The sequence below is a fragment of the Capricornis sumatraensis genome, chromosome 23, assembly GCF_032405125.1.
Source record: "Capricornis sumatraensis isolate serow.1 chromosome 23, serow.2, whole genome shotgun sequence".
Taxonomy (NCBI): domain Eukaryota; kingdom Metazoa; phylum Chordata; class Mammalia; order Artiodactyla; family Bovidae; genus Capricornis; species Capricornis sumatraensis.
Window position 1 is genome coordinate 40,045,440 of NC_091091.1, and position 23,122 is coordinate 40,068,561.

General features: G+C 42.8%; 1 protein-coding gene across 2 annotated transcripts in view; it reads right to left on the bottom strand.

Annotated features, from left to right (window-relative positions):
* Positions 1–20,378, bottom strand: part of MCMBP (minichromosome maintenance complex binding protein) — a 36,554-nt gene extending 16,176 nt beyond the window's left edge. For both annotated transcript variants that reach the window (XM_068961271.1, XM_068961270.1), the window contains exons 1-6: positions 20,297–20,378; positions 3,789–3,874; positions 3,045–3,185; positions 2,887–2,928; positions 774–875; positions 151–295 (exon numbers count right to left, since the gene is read on the bottom strand). In XM_068961271.1, the coding sequence (XP_068817372.1) occupies positions 151–295; positions 774–875; positions 2,887–2,928; positions 3,045–3,185; positions 3,789–3,874; positions 20,297–20,354 (574 nt within the window). In that variant the 5' untranslated portion in view covers positions 20,355–20,378. The remainder of the gene's footprint in view (positions 1–150; positions 296–773; positions 876–2,886; positions 2,929–3,044; positions 3,186–3,788; positions 3,875–20,296) is intronic.
* Positions 20,379–23,122: the final 2,744 nt, after the last annotated feature.

Here is a 23,122-nt window from a genome sequence, read left to right on the forward strand (position 1 = left end):
ACTGTCTCTAACTCTGCTAAACCTGAAAGCAAAGTTGTCAAATCACTGCCAGCTCCTAAATCTACAGCTACATGATAGAGCTATGAATTCTAAATATGAATCCATGGCAGGAGAGCCGAAGTCTCCAGAAAGCGGGATGGCACATGCTACCTGCTTGTCTGGCAGTCATGTGCTGGTCTTTCTGTTTATTGGGCTGCAGATCCATATCTTCGTCATCTTCATAGCTTCTCTTGTGACGGCTGGGGGTGTAAGACGTTGAAGGGCTGACTCGAGCTTGGTTGGCATTAACATAGGCGTTAAATGAAGGGTTAAAGAAAGATTTCCATGAAATGGGGAATATCCTAAAATTATGCTACCTCTATGACTAATAAAAGACTACTTCTATTTTGGTAGCTTACTACTTGCTACTTTGGTAGCTTGGTTAAAATAAAAATACTTTTTTAAAAGAAGACTGATGCATACAAAAAAATAAGCTACAAGGATATACTGCACAGCACCACAAATATAGGCAATATTTTATAATAAATATGAACGAAGTAAAATTTACCAATATTTTTGAATCATTATGCTGTATCTGAAGTTAATACACTATTGTAAACCAACTACACCTCAATATATTAAAAAAAAGAAACAAGAATTAAAAAATTATTTTTTCCAGCTAACTTCATTGAGGTAAAAAGACTAAGTTTGAAAAAAAAAAAAATTGTTATCTCTTCAATTAAGAAAATTATCAGGAAGCATTCAACACATAAGAAGGTTCAGATAAAGGATATTTCTTTTACCCACATAGATTCTCCAGGCACTGGAACACAGTAGAATGTCTGTCTCTCCGAAGTAGTAGTTCGTGGAGAGTTTAAATCAACTTCTTGCTGAGGCTGTGATGTTCACAAAATTTTATTTATTAAAAAAAATTAGCAACTCTGTTTTCAGATTGTTTATAAAAATCACAGTAAATACTTCATATGGAGTTAATTAACAAGCGACTAGTAAATCTAAACTATCATTTTTGAAACGAAAACTGACATAAAATCACTTCAAATGCAATCATCAATGCAGTGTGTACAGCCTGAGACGGTATGTATAAGCAAGGTGGGCAGCCTGAGATGGTATGTATAAGCAAGGTGGGTTTTGTTTCTTTCTTTCCTTCCAGGGCCAAAGTCCCCTTTTCCTGGTATGGTGCTCACTCTTACAACTCTTCAGCAACACAGCACAAACTCTTGCTCAGTGTGTCCAACTCTGCAACCCCATGGACTGTAGCCCACCAGGCTCCTCTCTCCATGGGAATTCTCCATGGAAGAATACTGGAGTGGGCTGCCATGCCCTCCTCCAGGGGGTCTTCCCGACCTAAGGATCGAATGCAGGCCTCCTGCACTGCAGGCAGATTCTTTACTGTCTGAGCCACCAGGAAAGCCCAATTAATACTGCAGCTTCCTTCAAATCCAAAATACACAATACCCTAGGCTACAAAATTAAATCCCTAAAATAAACACAGTACTTTGTTAAACTTTTTTCAAAGACAACACTCATGGTAATCCCACTGTCTCTCTCACAGGAATGCTATCAACATTAGCCTATTAAATAGGAATTTAATGATACACTTCTTATGATGTTGCTCTGAGATGAGATTTAAAAAGAGAAATTATTTCAAGACACTCATATTACTTTTATAGCACACAAAAAAATCCCTTACAAGTAAACAGAATCTATATTCTATCTTATAAGAGAAAAACAAAGAAAGAAAGAAAGCCAGAGACACCAATTGAATCTGAGATGTTATGTGTAAGCAAAGCGGCTTTTCTTTCTTTCCTTCCAGGGCCAAAGGCCCTTTTCCTGGTATGGTGTTCTTACTTATGACTCTTCAGAAACACAGCACAAACTCTTTGCCTTTGGGAGTATTACAGATGGACACCCTCATCCATTTTGTTCTCCAATTTCCAGATGTTGAGATTACTGAGTTAGAGAGACACTGCATTACTGTGTAGTAGAAGAAAAATTGTGTATTAATTTATCAGCTTAATGTAACTTAGGGCTCCATAAACAGGAACGCAGGATTATAAAGTTGCCTCATTAGACTCAGCACAACAATGTATTACCATGTCATGGAAACACCCTTAAAAAAGACACTGGGAGACTTGGAGGTCATCAAAAGATTAAACGAATTCATCTTTCATGAGTCCGTTACTCTAAGTAAGTGTAGGAAGTTATATTTCATTCTCTATAGAAACCTTCCTAATTAGGGCCATTCTTCCACACAGATCAGCCTGCTGAGCTAGAATATTTATTCTAGGATTTTGTCTTCTTTCTTCTTCCCTTTCCCATTATTGATATGTAGGAGAGTTTCTATTACTTCCTTTTATCAAAGAAGGCTTAGGTTTACTTTTTTCTTCCCAGGAAGAGAGGGCAGGATTTAATCAAATTTAATGAAGCACATGTAGGGGGTTCCCTGGCAGTTCAGGGGTTAGGACTCCATGCTACCAATGTAGGGAACTAAGATCCCAAATGCTGTGCCGCGTGGCCAAAAGAAAGAAAAAAAGGTATAAAAAAATTAAGCGCATGCAAAGCCCTGAAATAATATTCTTTCATTTTTCTTCTACTTTTCATTTTAAAAGAACTTAAGTAATTTTTAAAAGCAAGTGTATAGATATTAGGAAAAGAAAGGAATTAACTTTGTCATTTACAATATTCCACCTTCTAAGACATTTTTAGAAGATCAAAAAAAAAATCATATCAGAGAAACTCAAGGCAAATAAACAAAACATTTCACATGACTTCTTAGAACTTATATACAAGATAAGTAAATTTATGATCAACCAAAGGAAAATAATATTCTCTGCCCAGGAAAAAGAGCTCATTAAAAAGTTTTTTATATATTTTAAGTATACATACCCCACACTCTGCTACATCTCTGTATTTTCCAAAATGAAGAACCTATGATTAAAACAATATATCAAGATATCAGAATCAAAACTGCCACAGACAACACAAGGTCAAAGCTAATCCTACTAACTGTAAACACTAAGTTTCATGAAAAAAGCAATACATACACGTGCTTTTGTGTTTCGGTTAACAGTTTCATAAACTCCCATGTAAAATTCAGGGTCAAACATATCCTGAACCATGCAACGAAACTTCACAAAACTGTTAGGTTTCAAATAATGAAGAGGAACTTCATTCAGTGATGGTACCTTAAAGGAAAACAAACAAGTCAAAATAGTCTCTGTTTTGCAGAGACAAGCACATACACATGTATATCCAGACAAACTGCCATTCCCCACCTACCCACCCCCAATACACAATCAAGCCCTATCAAGGAGCCAAATGATTTCAACGGTCAACAACACAACTGCTGAACAAAAGTCCTTTCCGCATTCTTGCAAGTTCAGTTCGTATGATGACATTTGATTATAATGTCAAAGGATGCTTTTCCTTCAGAACACCTTCCACTTAGCAGAAAGGCATTTGCTTTGTTGAGCTCTTCTCTTAAACTCATACAAGTAATTCTTTAAAATGAAGGTAATAAAAGATCATCGAAGCTCTCACAATTACCCTTTTTTTTTTCCACAGTCAGTTACTGCCACCTACAGGTGCCAGTACAGAAGCATTTATTTGCTTGAAATTAAATTGCAAGAGACCAAAATCTTTTAATACATATGCACTTAAGGCAGAGGGCGGTACACGTTAATTTATATATTTTTAAGTTATATGTGGATCACTACTGTGAGAAATTGGAAGTCTGCCCAACCCTTGCCCGCCCACCCACCCCCAGCAAACAGCAATAATAAGCTTACCCATTTAGGAGCATTATTCTCCTTCAGCTTTTCCTTAAAATATTCTATTACTTTCTTCTCCCAGTCAGGATTAACCCCATTTTGAGCTGAAAGAAAAATATACTTTTCAAAGCTGAAGGTACATTAGTTTAGGGTGCCTTATTGGAAGTGCTGCGCAAGACACCAGAGCTGCCGGGTCGGGGGCTGGATATTACAGTCGGGGTGAGGCTGAGCCCCTGCGGGCTCTCAGGTGCTAACAGTTTCCCAAGAGCTCTACCACAGTGAGAGATGAGGCCCCAGACAGAGCAGCACAGGAACCATCACCTGAAAAGCACTCTGCTGCTTGAAAACATTTTAATACAGATTTAAAACACTTTTACAATTACCCTGAAATGAAAAGCAGAGCATGTTCTTCTTCTACTGTTTTTAACTTTTTATTTGGGAATAATTTCAAACTTCCAAAAAGTCACAATGAAAATTACAAAGAACACCTGTACCCTTGCTCCCATTTACTTTATTATTCACTTGCTCTCTCTCCCTCTCCCACATTTTTCTCACTTGAGCTTACATTACACACACATCATTTATTTTTACCTTTAAATAGTACTTGGGCTTCCCTGGTGGCTCAGCTGGTAAAGAATCCACCTGCAATGCAGGAGACCTGGGTTTGATCCCTGAGTTGAGAAGATCCCCTGGAGAAGGGAAAGGCTACCCAACTCTAGTATTCTGGCCTGGAGAATTCCATGGACTGTATAGTCCAAGGGGCCGCAAAGAGTCGGACGCAACTGAGCGACTTTCACTTAAATAGTACAGTGTGTTTCCTAAGAATAAGGAGATTATCTTACATAACCACGGTACTTGCTATCAATCTCAGGAAATTCGAAATCAATACCAAACTCTTTTTACCAAGCCTACCACACATATTCCAGCTAGTCTCCCGACCCATCACTATTGTCTCCTGTATTTTTTCCACTTCAGTGCACATCCAGTTTAGGATCGCAGCCTGCTTTCTGCTATCAATTTTTTCTTTTCAATCTTTTTCTATTCCGAAACAGTTCCTCAATCTTTATCTTTTATGACACTGATAATGAAGAATACAAACCCATTATAAAAAAACAGCATGTTCCTCACTGGGTCTGTCTGATGTTTCCTTATGCGTGGACTGCGGTTACGCGTTACCGGTCAGAGTGCTATGTAAGCATGCGGTGTCCTGGAACGGTTGTACGTGCTTCATTGAGACAGGAGATGTTCATCTTCTCTCCACGCATGACGTTAATTTTCACCACCCAGTAAAAGTGACAGCCGAGTTCTCCACAGTGGTCACTTCCCCCTCTCTCCTCTAGTAAGCAATCTAACAGGAGATGCCTCAGGACCAAACAAGTAATTTTCATGAAACTTGCCCTGCTCCCAAGATTCAGCACACCTCTACCTCTTGCAATGATGATTGCAAAATAAGAAAAAGGTGTTTTTAATGTCATATTAAGGATAAGAAACCAGCTTTTGAAAAACTATGGGAACTGGCCAAGACTAAAAAGTGAATCATCCAAAAAAAAAAAAAAAAAAAACCCAGGAATATATATACACGCATGTTTTCATGAATTAGAACTACCTAACCAGACCTTTGCCAACAAAGGTCCGTCTAGTCAAGGCTATGGTTTTTCCAGTGGTCATGTATGGATGTGAGAGTTGGACTGTGAAGAAAGCTGAGCTCCAAAGAACTGATGCTTTTGAACTGTGGTGTTGGAGAAGACTCTTGAAAGTCCCTTGGACTGCAAGGAGATCCAACCAGTCCATTCTAAAGGAGATCAGTCCTAGTGTTCATTGGAAGGACTGATGCTAAAGCTGAACTCCAATACTTTGGCCACCTCATGCGAAAGACCCTGATGCTGGGAGGGATTGGGGGCAGGAGGAGAAGGGGATGACAGAGGATGAGATGGCTGGATGGCATCACTGATGGACATGGGTTTGAGTAAACTCCAGGAGTTGGTGATGGACAGGGAGGCCTGGTGTGCTGCGATTCATGGGGTTGCAAAGAGTCGGACACGACTGAGCGACTGAACTGAACTGAACCAGAGCTGGTCAATACTTCCAACAATGCATGGGTACCATATACATCACACACGTGCTATGGAAACGTGGTGTAAAGGAATTTTGTCTTTATTTGTTATGCAGCTGGTTCTGTTAGAAACACTCATAAGATCCTGGTAACACCTGCTGTAGCAGATTCCTAATGCTTTCACTTAACTGAGCAAAGGACAGTTATTAAAAAGCACTCGTGGAGGTGAAAGTGCCTTCTGTGATTCTGACTGCAATGAGGGTTAAATCCTTGTGTGTGTATGTTAGTCATCATGTCCATCGCTTTGCAACCCCATGGACTGCAGGCCGCCAGGCTCCTCTATCCATGGGATTTCCCAGGCAAGAATACCAGAGTGGGTTGCTATGTCCTTCTCCAGGGCATCTTCTCAATCCGCGTCTCTTGCATTGCAGATGGATTCTTTACCAACTGAGCTAGAGCAAAGCCCCCAAGGGTTAAATCTACTCCTAGTAAACTGGTCCTCAAAGTGTAGCTTCCCAGACTGGCAGCACTAGCACCACCTGAGCAGCTGTTAGCAAGGCTGGGAGCCCATCCCAGAACCACTGAATGAGAAGCTCTGGAGGTGAGGCCTAGCAGTTCATGTTTTAAGATACCCTCTAGGTGATTCTGGTGCACACTGGAACTTGAGAAGCACTGCTCTACTAAATGCATGCCAATAAAGGATCACTGAATGGGGTCGGGGGGGACTAGACTGGGTATTTCCGCTTCTAGTCAAAACGGATGTTTCCTACAAGCAGACATGACCACCAACACCACCATTCTGACTGCATCTGTGTAAGAAGGTTGAATACACCACATCACAGGCGATGAAACTACATTAAAGAGTGACTAGGAAGCAGCAAGTTACTTCGAAGTAACTTACATGTTATGAAATGTTAACAAAACATCTGGTCTTGCTGAACAATTTAAGGACTGAAGCAGACAATTCCAAAATTCTCAGGAGTACAGTAACTACCCATTATGTATTAAGCCTACTTTATGCCCAGCACTCTGCCAGGTGCTATCAGGATCCTTAGACTTGAAGGAACTTAGGAGAAGGCGATGGCACCCCACTCCAGTACTCTCGCCTGGCAAATCCCATGGATGGAGAAGCCTGGTAGGCTGCAGTCCACGGGGTTGCGAAGAGTCAGACACGACTGAGTGACTTCCCTTTCACTTTTCACTTTCATGCATTGGAGAAGGAAATGGCAACCCACTCCAGTGTGCTTGCCTGGAGAATCCCAAGGACGGGGGAGCCTGATGGGCTGCTGTCTATGGGGTAACACCGAGTCAGACACGACTGAAGTGACTTAGCAGCAGCAGCAGAGCTAAGACAGGGCTTCCCAGGTGGCTCAGTGGTAAAGAATCCTCCTGCCAATGCCGGAGACGTGGGTTCGATCCCTGGCTTGGGAAGATATCCTGGAGGTGCATGCAAGCACATGAGAGCTAAGATAAACTATGGGCAGAATAGCAGGCAAAAGCAAAGAGGAGAAAATAGTGAAAGTCAAAATATTTCAGAGCGGGCTTCTGAAAGAGGTGGTGTTTGAGCCAGGCCTGGGAAGAGAGGCAGAATGGAACCATGCCGAGGTCTGAGGGGTGGGCATATTGCAGACACAGGGCATTCTGGGGGAGGCAACAGTAATAGCAAGCCAGAGACAAGGACGGACATACCAGAAATTCAAATACGCGAGCACAAAGTGGCTGGAAAAGAACAAAGCTAACGAACAAAAGGAAGATGAGACCAAACACATCACAGAGTTTTCAATGCCAGGCTACAGATCCACTCTCTGTTCATCAACAATTCACCTTTACATTCCCAGGCTCTAACAAGGGCCTGGGACACAGCTCCTGGAGTCAGAGAAGTAAACATTAAACAGACAAAACATTGAGAAAAATCGGCTGTTTCGCAAGACTAGCACCCATTTCCCCTTTTTCTAGCAAGTGCCTCTCCTGAGGAGGAACCACAGCACCCGCACTCTCAGCCCCGGGGGCGGACCTGACGGAGGCCTCACAGTAGTTCTGATGATCAGGTTAGGGGGGCCTCAGTCAAGGACAACCCCGGGTATAAGGCTCAGCAGCTGGGTCCAACAAATCCCACAGCTGCCTGTGGCCACAATGACCGAGGTCTGTCTGAAAACGAAGCCATCCCAGGGGAAAGTGGAGTAGGGAGGCTGATTTCTGAAGTATTTGGCTGTAGTTGAGCCAGACATTAGCCCACTCAGGAACTGTTACCTGAAACAACGTGTTCATCTTCCTTGGTTTAAGCAGAATCGACTTAGGCCATGGGCAACCAAGAATCCTGTTGAGCACATACATATCACTATCATCCTTCTCATGAATTCCTGGCCGTCTGAACGTGGGCACCCCTGCACTCTCTTGCCCTAGTTTAAGTGGTCAGAGGAACTGAGGAACAAAAGACAGACACACTTTTACACTCTCACCGACAGCCTATGAGAGGTCCAGTGCTCTGCCTCAATACTTCATCCTGTCAATCTTTTTAATACCCATCATATACCAAATTAATGTTTTTGTTTCTAGTGTGACACAGACATCAAGGCTCATTTTTTTCCAGAAAGATATCTATTTGTTCCAGCCTTATTTAAAGGACTTTCTAGTGGTAAACTGCTTTGGCAAACGGAGTAACAATTAACTGTCACACAATTACCAAAGAGAAAACATGCAAAAAAATAACCACTCACTCAACATATGCCACAAAACCATGGTCAAGGAGGAGGAACTTCACTCATACACTGTCAATCTTTCCTCCTACAGAATTAGCAAACTTGCATGGGTCCGAGTCCATCATTGATGCTGTAATTGGGGAAAGTCTTCTCGCTGGCCCTCAGCAGCAACAGATGAGATTTTTTAAAATAAGTAAATTGCCGTGGTACTACTGTCAAACTCAACTCCTGTTTTTATGTTACCATATTCTGTTAAACTGGTAAGAGTTGTCTATCCTTATGCCAGTACCATATTGTCTTAATCACTATAGCCTGATAGCGAGTCTTAAAATTAGGTAGTGATGTTCTTCATCTTTGCTTTAAAGTTTGTCTTGATTATTCTAGATTCTAAACATTTCTAAGTAATTCTGAGGAACACCTGAAAACGACTACTGAAATTTCTGTAAGATTATATTTTGATGTTTAAGTTTCAGTTTGATTATATACTGCATATATAGATTTGAGGAGAACTAAGACGTATGTCCCTTGGACTGCAAGGACGTCCAACCAGTCCATCCTAAAGGAGATCAGTCCTGGGTGTTCACTGGAAGGACTGATGCTAAAGCTGAAACTCCAATACTTTGGCCACCTCATGCAAAGAGTTGACTCACTGGAAAAGACCCTGATGCTGGGAGGGATTGAGGGCAGGAGAAGGGGATGACAGAGGATGAGATGGCTGGATGGCATCACTGACTCGATGGACGTGAGTTTGAGTGAACTCTGGGAGTTGGTGATGGACAGGGAAGCCTGGCGTGCTGCGATTCATGGGGTCGCAAAGAGTCGGACAGGACTGAGCGACTGAACTGAACATGTAAGAACTTGACCTGCTGTTGCTGACTTTTAAGACTGAAGGGGGCCACAACACAAGAAATTAGCCAAACTCTGCTGCTGCTGCTGCTAAGTCACTTCAGTCGTGTCCGACTCTGTGCGACCCCAGAGACGGCAGCCCACCAGGCTCCCCCGTCCCTGGGATTCTCCAGGCAAGAACACTGGAGTGGGTTGCCATTTCCTTCTCCAATGCACGAAAGTGAAAAGTCAAAGTGAAGTCGCTCAGTCGTGTCCGACCCTCAGCGACCCCATGGACTGCAGCCTACCAGGCTTCTCCATCCATGGGATTTTCCAGGCAAGAGTACTGGAGTGGGGTGCCATTGCCTTCTCCAGCCAAATTCTAGAAGCAGTGAAAAAGGCAAGGAAACAAGAGTATCCCCTAGAGGCTGCAGAAAGGAAGGCAGACCTATGAACCCCTTGACTTTATCCCAGTGACACCCACATCAGACTCTGGCCTCCAGAACTGTAAGATAATACATCTGTGTAACAAACGCTGGAGAGGGTGTGAAGAAAAGGGAGCCCTCTTACACTGTTGGTGAGAATGTTAAGTTGGTATAGCCACTATGGAAAACAGTTTGGAGGTTTTTCAAAAAAAACCCTAAAAATTAGAGTTGCCACATGAACCAGCAATCCCACTCCTGGGCAAATACTGGGACAAAATTATAGTTCAAAAAGATACAGTATCCTGCGACAAATCATAACGGAAAAGAATATTAAAAACAATATATATATATATTATATATATAACTGAATCACTTTCCTATAAACAGAAATTAACACAACACTGTAAACCAACCCTATTACAATAAAAAATATGTTGTTTTAAGCAATTAAATTTGTGGTAATTTATTACAGCAGAAATAGGAAATTAATAGTGTATTTTTAAAAGAACTGGTCTATTTCATCCAAGTTGTTGAATTTATATCCACAAAGCTGTCTGTATTACTCTTCCCTGTCTGTATTAGTCTTCCTGTCTGTATTACTCTTCGCCTGTCTGTATTACTCTTTCCCTGTCTGTACTACTCTTCCCCTGTCTGTATTACTCTTCCCTGTCTGTATTAGTCTTCCTGTCTGTATTACTCTTCGTCTGTCTGTATTACTCTTTCCCTGTCTGTATTACTCTTCCCCTGTCAGTATTACTCTTCGTCTGTCAGAATTACTCTTCCCCTGTCTGTATTACTCTTCGCCTGTCAGTGTTACTCTTCCCTGTCTGTATTACTCTTTCACATCTCTAATGGTATCTGCTCTTTCAAAATAGTACAGCGACTCTGGAACACAGTTTGGCAGTTTCATACAGGGGCTTCCCAGGTGGCACTAGGGATAAAGAACCTGCCTTCCAATGCAGGAGACACAGAGACACAGGTTCAATCCCTGAGCCAGAAAGATTCCCTGGAGGAGGACATGGCCAAAAATAAAAGGGATTCTCTTGTTATTCCCATTTTACAGATGATAAAGTTGAGGTAAAGAAAAGTTAATTGACATGTTCACGCTCAAGGTTAGGAAGTAGGAGAGGTCAAGCAGTGACCTACTACAGAAGTGTTAGGAGTAGTCTAGCCTAAGTGCTAGCAATAGGAGATAGCTTTCCTGCAGAGAATCTAAAAATAATAAAACCAACTAAAATCCATTCCACTTCTACCATCACTATGAATTAACCATTCTAAACAATGTCATTGATAAACTATTTTTCCTTTGAAAACCTTCTGCTGGTATAAATCCTAAACAACTGCTGACTACTGCTGAGTTTTAATATAGACTTCCCCAGTGGCTCAGATGGTAAAGAATCTGCCCACAACGCAGGAGACACAAATTCGATCCCTGGGTCAGGAAGATCCCCTGGAGATGGGAATGGCTGCTCACTCCAGTATTCTTGCCTGGAGAATTCCACGGACAGAGAAGCCTGGAGGGCCTACAGTCCATAGGGCTGCAATTACTACATTTTTACTATTTACCCTTTAATAAATATCTCATTTGACACAGCAGTGTATTTGAAGAACCTCTGTTACATTTTGTGACCCCATGGACGGGCTCCTCTGTCCTTCACTATCTCCGTTAGAGTTTGCTCAAAATTCATGTACACTGAGTTGGTGATGCTATCTAACCATCTCATCCTCTGTTATATACTTAGCTCCCAAAACAGACTCAGCCACATGCATTTGTCTGGACAGTGAATTTCTAAGAGGTACGTGTGTGCATGCCCAGTCATGGCTAACCCTTTGCGACCCCAGGGACTGTAGCCTGCCAGGCTTCTCTGCCTGCGTAAATTTTCAGACAAGAATACTGGAGTGGGTAGCCATTTCCTTCTCCAGGGGACCTTCCCAATTGAGGGCTTAAAACCTGCATCCCCTGCATTGGCAGACAGATTCTGTACTACTGAGCCACCTGGGAAGCCCTCTAAGTGGTACAGAATAGTCCAAACTTGGTTAGAGCAGTGAGCATTCCCCAAGCCCTATGGTACTCTAGAGTCCTACAGGTATACGAAAGATTTTAAATAAACGAACAATAACCCAGTGACTGTAAAGATGAAGGAGAACTTGAATTATTTCAATTCTATCTTCCATAGGACAACTTGAACAACTTTTTATGTTTAATATTTTGAACAGTGAAATAGTATGAATTGAGAGGTGCAGTGGGTGCAAATTTTGCTCATAAGTGAACATTTTACTGAATTTGAATCGTATCTTAATATAGAAATATATTATTCTTAAGGGCCTGCTTCCCTGGTAGCTCAGCTGGTAAAGAATCCACCTGCAATGCAGAAGACCCCGGTTGATTCCTGGGTTGCAAAGATCCCCTGAAGAAGGGATAGGCTACCCACTCCAGTATTTATGAGTTTCCCTGGTGGCCCAGACGGTAAAGAATCTGCCTGCAATGTGGAAGACCTGGGTTCGATCCCTGGGTTAGGAAGAGCCCCTGGACAAGGGCATGGCAACCCACTCCAGTATTCTTGCCTGGACAATCCCCATGGACAGAGGAGCATGGTGGGCTACAGTCCATGGGGTCTCAAAGAGTCAGACTGGGCAATTAAGCATAGCACATTTTCTTAAACAGCTATTTGTTTTACAGGAAAGAATGAATCAAGAAAATGTTAGTAACATCAGTGGAAAGATTTCTAGTTTGTGTCTTTTATAGATGTTTCAGTTTTATCAAAATTCATTTATAATTGAACTGTTTATATAAAATATTATTATATTGAATTATAACTAAAAGACCAAAATTCAAACTATTTAGTAGGTATAAACACTCTTCAGTAAATAGTTGAGCTTTTTGTCTATAGAAACTTGTTACTCTTAATACAAAAAATTAATTATACAATTAATACAAGATTATTCAAATCTAAAGTGTGGTACCTGTACCAACATGAAACAACGTCGTCATAACAGAACTCAACAACCACAAAAAAATTCTAAAATAAGCAGGGATGAGGAAGAAGTTGATAGAAGCAATGTCTAGATTGAATCTGAAATATGTAATTACCTTAAACACTGCACATAGCTTCATTTCATGATTATTACTGAAAATAATTTTGTAGTATAAAGAAGTTAGTTAAGTTGCTCAGTCATGTCCAACTCTTTGCGACCCCATGGACTGTAGCCCACCAGGCTCCTCTGTCCATGGGATTCTCCAGGCAAGAATACTGGAGTGGGTTGCCATTTCTTTCTAAAGGAAGTATTAAAAAATGATTAGAGCTAAATGCCCTGGGTACGGCCTTGTAGCTAAGAAGCAGTTTGGCGTTAGAATCTGAAATCTTTACTATTCTCTACTACCCAAAGAATTAAATGCACTACAGATTCAATGCAATCCCCACCATAATGCCAACTGCCTTTTTTGCAGCAATGACAGATTCTGAATTCATATGGAAATACAAGGGATTCTGAAGAGTCAAAACAATCTTTAAAAAAAAGAACAACGACAAAGTTGGAGGACTCATGCTTCATCATTTTAAAACTTGCTACAAAGCCACAGTAATCAAGACAACATAGTACTGGCAGAAGGGTAACATACAGATCGACAGAACGGGATACAGAGTTCAGAAATAACGCTATACATCAATGGTCAACTGATACATACACATATACACACACAGTTTTTAAAGAAAAAAAAAAGCTGCCAAACTGAATCAGTGGGGAAAGAATTGTCTTTTTCAACAAAAAGTGCTGGGGGAGCTTCCAGGATGGTGGAGGCAGCCACATGCTGAAAAGGCAGCACAGTGAAGTTCCATGCAGACAAAAGCTGTCCACAAGCAACCCTACCAGACCTTGCCCTACGCTCCTTTTTATCTGCGTACTCTATGAGATCCTTCAAAATAAACTGGCAAATGTTAAAACACACACACACAAGGTGCTGTGACGATTAGATGTGCACTTACAAAAGAATGAATTTGAATCTCTACTTCATATCATCATCCACAAAAATTAATTCAAAATGGATCCAAGACCTAAATGTAAGGAGCTAAAACTACAAAATTCTAAGAAAGAACACAGATATATATCTTTGTGACCTTGCATCAGACAATGGTTTCTTAAATATGGTACCAAAAGCATAAGCAACTAAAGGAAAAATAAATTGGACATCATCAAAATGAAAAATCTGCATCAGAAGATGTTATCAAGAAAGCAAAAAGGCAATTTATAGAACAGGTGAAAATATTTCTAAAACATATATCTGATAAGGGTCTAATATACAGAATATATAAAGAACTCTTATAATGCAATAATACAAGACAAAACCCCAATTTAAAAATCTGCAAAGGGGAATTCCCTGGAGGTACAGTGGTTAGGATTCTGGGCTTTCACTGCCAAGGGCATGGGTTCAATCCCTGGTCAGGGAACTAAGATTTGAGAAGCAGCTGCATGGTGTGGTCAAAAAATAAAAATCTGCAAAGAATCTGAAAAGACATTTCTCCAAATAAGATATACAAAAGGCCTATATGCATATCAACAGATACAATATACTATTACATTACAGTAATGCAAATTGAAATCATAATGAGATATCACTTGACCCCCATTAGAATGGCTATTATTAAGAAGAGGTTGAAGTGGACTGGAGAAATTGGAACCCTCATACTTTGCTGGTGGAAATGTAAAATGGTGCAGATACTTTCGGGAAAAGTTCTAACATGAAATTACCATATGGCCCAGCAATCGTATGCAGAGGCATATTCCCAAGAGAACTGAAAACATGTATTCCCACAAAAACCATGCGTATTTATAGCAGCACTATTCACAATAGCCAAGTGTCCACCTATGGAGAAATGGATAAACAAAACATGGCATATTCATGCTATGGAGTACTGTTTGCAGTCGTGGAAAGGAAGGTAGCACTGACACGCTACAACATGCATGAACTTGACGGCATTATGCGAAGTTAAAGAAACCAGACACAGGAGGCCAGAAGCTGCACGATTCCCTTCATATGAAATGTCCAGACGAGGTAAACCACGGACAGAAGTCAATGAGTGGTTTTAAGAGGATGATGGATGGGGCAGTCGGGAGTGACTGCTAACATATACGGGGCTTCTTTCTGGGGTAACAGTAACGATGTGCTGATGGCTGCACGTTCACAATGAATAAACTAAAAACCACTGAACTGTACATTTTTAAATGGTGAATTTTATGTTATATCTCAATGCAAAAAAAAAAAAAAAAGTAAACAGTTAAAGTGGGACCCTCAGCGGCAGAAAAGCAGCACACGCTTACTCTTCATTTTATACTGTAACAGTTTTTTAACCATATGCAAGTTATTACTCAATAATTTAAAAATTCATATACATACACATGTATCCTGCTGCTGCTGCTAAGTCGCTTCAGTCGTGTCCGACTCTGTGCGACCCCAGAGACGGCAGCCCACCAGGCTCCCCCGTCCCTGGGATTCTCCAGTCAAGAACACTGGAGTGGGTTGCCATTTCCTTCTCCAATGCATGAAAGTGAAAAGTGAAAATGAACTTGCTCAGTCGTGTCCGACTCTTAGCGACCCCATGGACTGCAGCCTACCAGGCTCCTCTGCCCATGGGATTTTCCAGGCAAGAGTAATGGAGTGGGATGCCATTGCCTTCTCCAATACACATGTATATATCTATACGTGTGTGTGTGTGTGTCTATGTGTGTATATATACATGCCTTTTGCCATGGCTCTCCAATCTATTCTTCCCTGAGAACTTCCCCCAGTGGTGAGGTGTGGGCCTCAGTAGTTATGACGATCCATTAACACTGCCCTGGCAGTGGCTGACTGGCCCATGAGTGAACCACTGACTCCATGCTGGGCCAATCAGATCCTCTAACACTAAAATCTGGGATTAAGATAAAGATGCTGGAACTTCTCTGGTGGCTCATCTGCTAAGACTCTGCCCTCCCCACACAGGGTGCCCAGGATTGAACCCTGGTTGGGGAACTAGATCCCACATGCCTCAGCTAAAGGCTTGCATGCCGCAACAAATACTGAAGGTCCTGCATGCTGCAACTGAGACCGGGCATAGCCAAAAAAAATATTTTTGGAAAAAATAAAGATGCTAGCTCAAGTGGGTTGGAACTGACAAGAGAAACTGGGAGCCCTGGACTAGAGAAAGGTAAAGTTTGTGTGCAGAAATGAACATAGCCTAGGGGAGAAAACTGAGATGTCCTGCTTGGCTGGATTTCTGCCAGCTTTCCAATTTCACTCAGTAGTCTCTTGGGTTACCAAACCACCTGCCCTGCCTTTGGGTTCTATAGCCTTAAAACAAATCACGTTTTTTTCAATGGCCTAACAGGGGCCTGAATATTCACTGGAAGGACTAACACTGAAGCTGAAACTCCAATACTTTGGCCACTTGATGTGAAGAACTGACTCATTTGAAAAGACCCTGATGCTGGGGAAGACTGAAGGTGGGAGGAGAAGGGGACGACAGAGGATGAGATGATTGGATGGCATCACTGACTAATGGACATGAGTTTGAGTAAGCTCTGGGAGTTGGTGATGGACAGAGAAGCCTGGCGTGCTGCAGTCCATGGGGTTGCAGAGTTGGACATGACTGAGCGACTGAACAAGGGCCAGGTGGCAGGAAGGTCCACGGTAGGTACAGACAAAAAGGAATGAACTATTTATTGGATTAGAATCATGGTGACAACAAAAAAGCAGACAGACTTTTAGATGATTTTACTATTGCTTGAAATTCTCTAAAATCCTAGTGATAAGATACTACTCCCTTCTCTCCTCCACACATCAGTGACCTTTTTCTTCAAAGAGCTAGTCTAATTCTAGTTCTGTTAGATATGACCAAAGTGCCTTGAATATAACTGCAACTAATGATCTTGACCCAACCAAAAATATGAACATAAAGAAATCTGAGTTGATAAGCATTCCTACTTATTCTGAAATTAAAGCAGTTACTAATTCAAGTGAATAAAAAATCCTTTTTTAAAAGAAAAAAAAAGATTAAAAGAAAAAAGTATACAAAACTTTTTTTTTTCTCATTTACAATGCCTGCTTCTGTTTAAGGGAAGCAAGTTGTCACAGGTTACTAATGAACAATCACTGCGGGGACCAAGCCATCAGCATTATGCACATAATAGAGCTCAATATGAGCTTCCCCGGTGGCTCAGACGGTAAAGAATGTGCCTGCAATGCAGGAGACCGGGGTTTGGTCCCTGGGTAGGGAAGTTGCCCTGGAGAAACAAACAGCAACCTACTCCAGAATCCCATGGACAGAGGAGCCCGGCGGGCTACAGTCCATGAAGTTGCAGAGTCGGACACGACTGAGCGATTAACACACACACACACACACACACACACACACACACAGAGCTCAATAAAGTATTTCTAAATCTTAAGTCTATGGACCTCAATGCTCTGTATATAAAATCTTTTAGAAACTGGAATGGAGACAGAAAAAGCATTTATGAACGCTTACAGGGAAAAATTTACATGTGAACAATTGTAACATGGCAGATACAAATTCAAAATACGCACTGGTTCACAGAGATGAATTATGACTCATATAGTTGTGATTGTGGTCACTAAGAGAATTTCAAAGTTTCTTACTTGAACCAAGAAAAAAGAATTAGAATTTGCATGTGAAAGTAACTCATACCTGGTATGATCATATTCTCTGAACCAATATAATGTCCACCAAGACTGTCTTTAGTTAAGATTTGTAGTGACAGTAACCACCCCAGTTTGCACCATTTCTGACTGATTAACCAGTCTTTTCTCTGCTCAACAAATATTCACAGAGCACTCTTTTTAAAAAAATCTTATTTTATTTTTTGGCTGAGGAGCATGTGGGATCTTGGTCCCCTAACCAGGGATTGAACCTGTGTTCTGTACATTGCAACTGCGAAGTCTAAACCCCTGGACCACCAGAAAATCTCTCATGGAGCATTTTCGATGTACAGGTATATTCTAGGCAAATAACAGATACACATCCTAAAATCCCCAGGGTTAAAACATAGCCAAGGAACCCAGGAAACGAGTGATTTCAACAACATGCTTTACAAGTTAATTTTCAGGCTTCACAGGATCCTATAATTACATGCAGCAGAAGTTACCTAACTCAGGTTCCCAAAGAAGAGTTAAGATTTAGCCAGGAAAATAGAAGTGGGAGGGGAAGTCTTGACCAGGCAAAGGAAACAGCCTATGCAGAAAGCCTAGTGGCGTGGTTTAAGATCAGAGAACTGGAAGAAGGTTCAGTGTGAGGGGGAATACCATGATGAGGTCTGAGAGCTGGGCAATGTGCCTGCCCAGTTGTGTCTGACTCTTTGCGACCCTATGGACTGCAGACTGCCAGCCTTCTCAGTCCATGGGATTTCGCCAGGAAGAGTGGCGTTGCCATTTCCTTCTCCAAGGGATCTTCCTGACCCAAGGATCAAACCTTCATCTCCAGGGTCGCCTGCATCACAGGTGAATTCTTTACCACTGAGACACCAGAGCTGGGCAGGGGTGGGGCCAAAAGGCCTCATAAACCACAAAAAATGAGTATACTTTTCTCTCTGGGGGAAAATGGATTTACAACAATTTCCTATTAGACCAAAGAGAGTCTACAAGTTTAACACCTCACTTCTCACACAAACATACCTGTAATGTTGTTATTATAAAGCTATCCAATCCCATATATTCACAGTGATAGGAAAATATAGCAAAAATATACATTATATATCAAAGCAGCTTCTACAAAAACATCATGACTGTAAGACAGGATTAGTTTCTTCTCTGCAAGACACAATCTGTATGAGAATAAGACATTCTAGAGGAAAAATACATCAACAAGGTCCAGGTCACCAACAAAACACAAACTTCAGAAAATACTGTAGAGCCAGCATTTTATATCCAAATTACACCTACTATACTATAATGAGTTGTTGCCTCTTAGGGTCCTACAAGCAGGAGACAAAATCTGACACAAATACATTCAAATATATACCAAATATAAAATCATCTCATTTATCCAGCCGGACTAGGACATGGATATTTCTCTTAAATTTTCTAAACATCAATTAAGCACCAAAACTTACTTTTGAATGATTTTCCCTAAAAAGTGTCTCTGTGTCTGCACCCTCTTAAACCTACTGTGCAATTTAATCTTCACTCCACATTTAAAGGCCATTATTTTGGAAAACAATTATGGGTTCTAGTATTCATTATAAGCATCAATTACTAGGATTTAGTAGAGAGACATATGCCCCTTTTTGAAAAGGGCCCTGGATGGATATACAGGGATTAAAAAAATTTTTTTAAACACTATGTACATAGTTTGAAATCTCTCCTTTAATAGGTTGTCAGTGTTCACTAGCTACAATTTGGATGCCTACCCAGGGCTTTTCCTAATATGCTGCCTCTAGTTTCAGCCTGGGAAACCAGACAACTGAACAAGTTCAAATCACAAGGAAAACGAATAGAGTTGCTCAGTGAGCCTTTCCTGCAAGAAATACATTTTCTGCCTTCCGTTTTGGCTGCTGCGGACTATTTAGCTTCTTAATAAGCGTTCACGCTAATATTCCACAAGGTCTTAAGTGAGGAAGGCCACTTTCCAAGTTCAAGTTACCTCCTGACAAGTCAGGTGTTCTGATCTTACACACTGATTCCTGGTTGGGTTTGCCTCCACCACTCCTGAGTGCAAAAGACATGCGGGGTGGGGCCAAAATGCCTAGTGAACGGCAACCAGACCTAAATTTTCCTTTGTGTACCCTACCCGAAAAGTGTCATTAACCATGACTGCAAGTGAAATTTCCTGAGCTTGCCTGCCACATTCTAAGCTCTTTCTATGCAGGAACGCATCTGAGTTCGTTCACCATTTCTTGCTAGCTCTGGCCCAAAAGGAGATGGGGAGACGAGACACGTTTTAAAGGTGTCCTAACGGAAAAAAATCTAAGTTATCACACGAAATCTTATCTCGAAAAGGGAGGATGTGTGTAACCCAGGAGTTACAGCCAACTTCTGCAGCGAGCGAGCAAGCACGCGAGCACTCCCCCCACACACCGGAAGTTTTGAAATGTCCTGCGGGCTTCCCATAGGCAAAGTGCTTTTCCCTTCAGCACATCTCTGCGGGTCCTCCCGAAAGGTTCGAGGACCCCCAACCCCAGAGTCCGGCCGCACGCGGGGCTCAGGGTCCGCCCGCGGGGCCACGAAGAGGGAAGCGAGGCCGTCAATCACGGCCGGCAGCCGGCTCCTGGCGCCGTAACCTTGGTGGCTCGGGAGTCGCGAATCGGGCAGGTGGGAGGCACCTGCGGCCCGGGCCCGGGCAGCCGCGGCCCGGAGTCTCCGGGCGGGAGGGGGTTGCCAAGCGCCGGCGGCGCAGGCCCGGCTGACCGTCTCGGCCGCTCGAGCCCTCGAGGCGGCCCCGCCTGGGCGCCGCGCGGCAGGGTCCGGGCCCCGGGGGCTCGGTGAACTCGGCGGCCCGCCCGGACCCCGCCCGCCCCCCGGGCGCCGCCACTCACCGAAGAAGCCCTGCACGATGCCCAGCGGGTGGCTGAGCCAATCCTCCCCACAGGGCATCTCGCCGACTGGCCGGAGCCGGCGCGGCCCGGGCGTCCCGCGCGCCTCTGCTCCTCGTCGGGGGCTCGGCCGCTCCTCGCCCGCGCCCTCCCACGCAGGGAAAGCCTCGCGGCGCGGGCCGCCTGGCCTCCCCGCGCCTCAGGGAACGGCGGCGGAGGCGGCGGCTGTGAGGCGCTGCCGGCCACGGGCAGGCGGCGCGTGCGGGCCCCCAGCCTCCACTTCGCACAATGGCGGGAAATAGGCGCCGCCGCCGCCGACCGCGCTGCCGGCGACCTGGGTGGAGCTCGTGCGGGGAGGGGCGGCGGGAGCGCGCAGCGCGGCCCCGCGGCGGGGAGGCGGGGCGGCCTTGCTCCCGGGAGTGGGGGGTGGGGCTCGGCGGGGCGGGGCCGCGGCGGCAGGGCGGTCGCCATCTTGGAGACGGGCAAGGGGAAGGGCAGGGGCGGCCTCGCGAGCATGCCGCGTGGTTACTTGAGGGCTGCATATTGCTCGGTGTCCCTCTGCAGACTCCAAAGGAGAAACTCCCGATGTCTGGTTTATCTGTTTATAGTGGCGAGGCCTTGCGCAGGTCGGAGACCGCAACAGTCCAAGAGCACAAGCGCAAAGAGACCTCAAAGTTATCTCTGGGCAAAATTAGAAGGTAACGTTGCCTCTGGTGTCTGCCCACCTCGTCCCTCCTCTTGGTGGTGTTTTTTTTTTTTTTGGCCAATGGCAACTCTTTTGTTTGGTTCCGTGCTAGAAACCCCCTGTAATGACTTTCCTCCACTGGATCAAGTCTTCCCTCGACTGGATCAAGACAGTGGTATCTGTACACAGAAAAGATCTGGTTAATAGTAACCTTTGAATGAGGAAATTTGGAAAATATCCAAGTTCTATAAATGAAACAGCCCCTAGATCTGAAATATATCGGAGAAAAACCTCTCTCTCATAACCTGAAATACAGCGTATTAACAGAAGGATGATCCGAATGCGATCATCCACTCCCTAAAAAGTGAGGAGCTGGAGAACTGAACTGGGATCTCAAGCCCTCCTTAGGGCAAAAGGGTTTCTTTTGTATCTGTCACTGTGAACTAATTACATTCCTCTGAATCTGGTGGGCAAGGCTGGTTGAATACCCGGATGTGGAAACTGAAGCTATGGAGACCTGATCACGCAGAGCCCTCTGTACTATTTCGTACCATTTTACATAAGAAACTCGGGCATCCACAGATACCTGTTCCTGGAACCAATTTGCTGCAATTGATACCAAGGAATGACTGTGATTGGCATATTATACTATACATCAGGCTCTTGTGAGTTTGGGTGAGCTGAGAAAACGGTTTCAAATCTTTGGCATTACTACTTTCATTCATTCATTTAGCTTAGAAGGGCTCGAGATTCCTGGTATTGAATAGAGAAATCTCCTATTTAGCTTTGTGACATACAATCTTTTAAATTATAATAATTTCAATTTGCTGTCTATGAAATTGCAGCTGGACACCAATTCAGCAGTGGCTAAGAACACTTCAGCTTTTGGTTTCTCCCTCTGTAGTCAGTGATTTGTAGACAATTGTTCAGATTTAACTTTAAGAGACACTGTGATCCTACTGAAATGTAATTACTTTATAATGTGAATAATTTCACCCAAGATGTTTTGACACTACTAATGAGTGGTTATGAAAACTTAAAAGGCCAAGGGAAGGTCCATAAGAGTATTTCTCTATGGCAAGATTTTTTTTCCCACTGCTGGCAATCACACTTCCCCACTCTCAAGTCTGTATTTTTAAGAAAGGCATTAAGGACTTCTGTGATGGTCCAATGGTTAAGAATTTGTTTTCCATAGCAGGGGACCCAAGTTGATCCTCTGTGGGGAAACTAAAATTCCACATGCTGAGGGGCAACTAAGCTGGTGGGCTACAACTACTGAGCCCACGCACCCTAGAGCCTGTGTTCCACAAGAGAAGCCCCCTGGACTGCAACAAAGACCCACTGCCTTCATGTTGCGTCCAGTTCAGTGAGAGACTTATTACTGAATAATTATCCATTTACAACCATGATAGGTACCAGGACAGAAAAACTGAAGTTCTATAAAAGGAATGAATAGCACCTAGTGAGGGAGGGTTTTGGGGAAAGGATCCTTCAGGGTTTCCTGCAAATGTGGCATTTTTCACTGGGACTTGAAAGATAAATAAGAGTTAGCTAGGTGAAAAGCGTGAGGGAAAGTTATTCCAAGTCTTAAGGCAAGGAAAACAAAAACTTGAATAGAACATTAAGAGTCACAATTTATGTCAGGACAAAGCTCTCAAGAGTATTTAACAGCATAATAATGTTAAATTAGAATATTTATCTAAGCAACATTATAATTTAACTTTAGGAAGCTAAGGGTATGAGGATGTATAGGATTCATATATGTGATAGGATAAAGAAGATTTAAACCTCATCTTAAACCTGGGAAGTCAACACACAATTCAAAGGAGAAAAAAAAGGAAAACTCAGAAGTGACAATATAATGTTAATTTTAAAATACAGAAATACTGAAACAATCAGCGGAAAGAATTGAATGTCGTTGCCTCCAGGATGGGGTAAAAGTTTCTTGTAAACATTTGCTTATTTTCTATATACTTAGCATGAATTCAACCTCAGCTGCACTGAAATTTCCACTAGATTATGAGATCTTTGAAGCAGTGATTTTGGTATTTTTATGCTGTATTGTTCCCAAGTACCTAGAACACTGTCTGACGTCATAGATGTGCAATAAATAGTTGCTGAATGGATAATGCATACTTTCCATT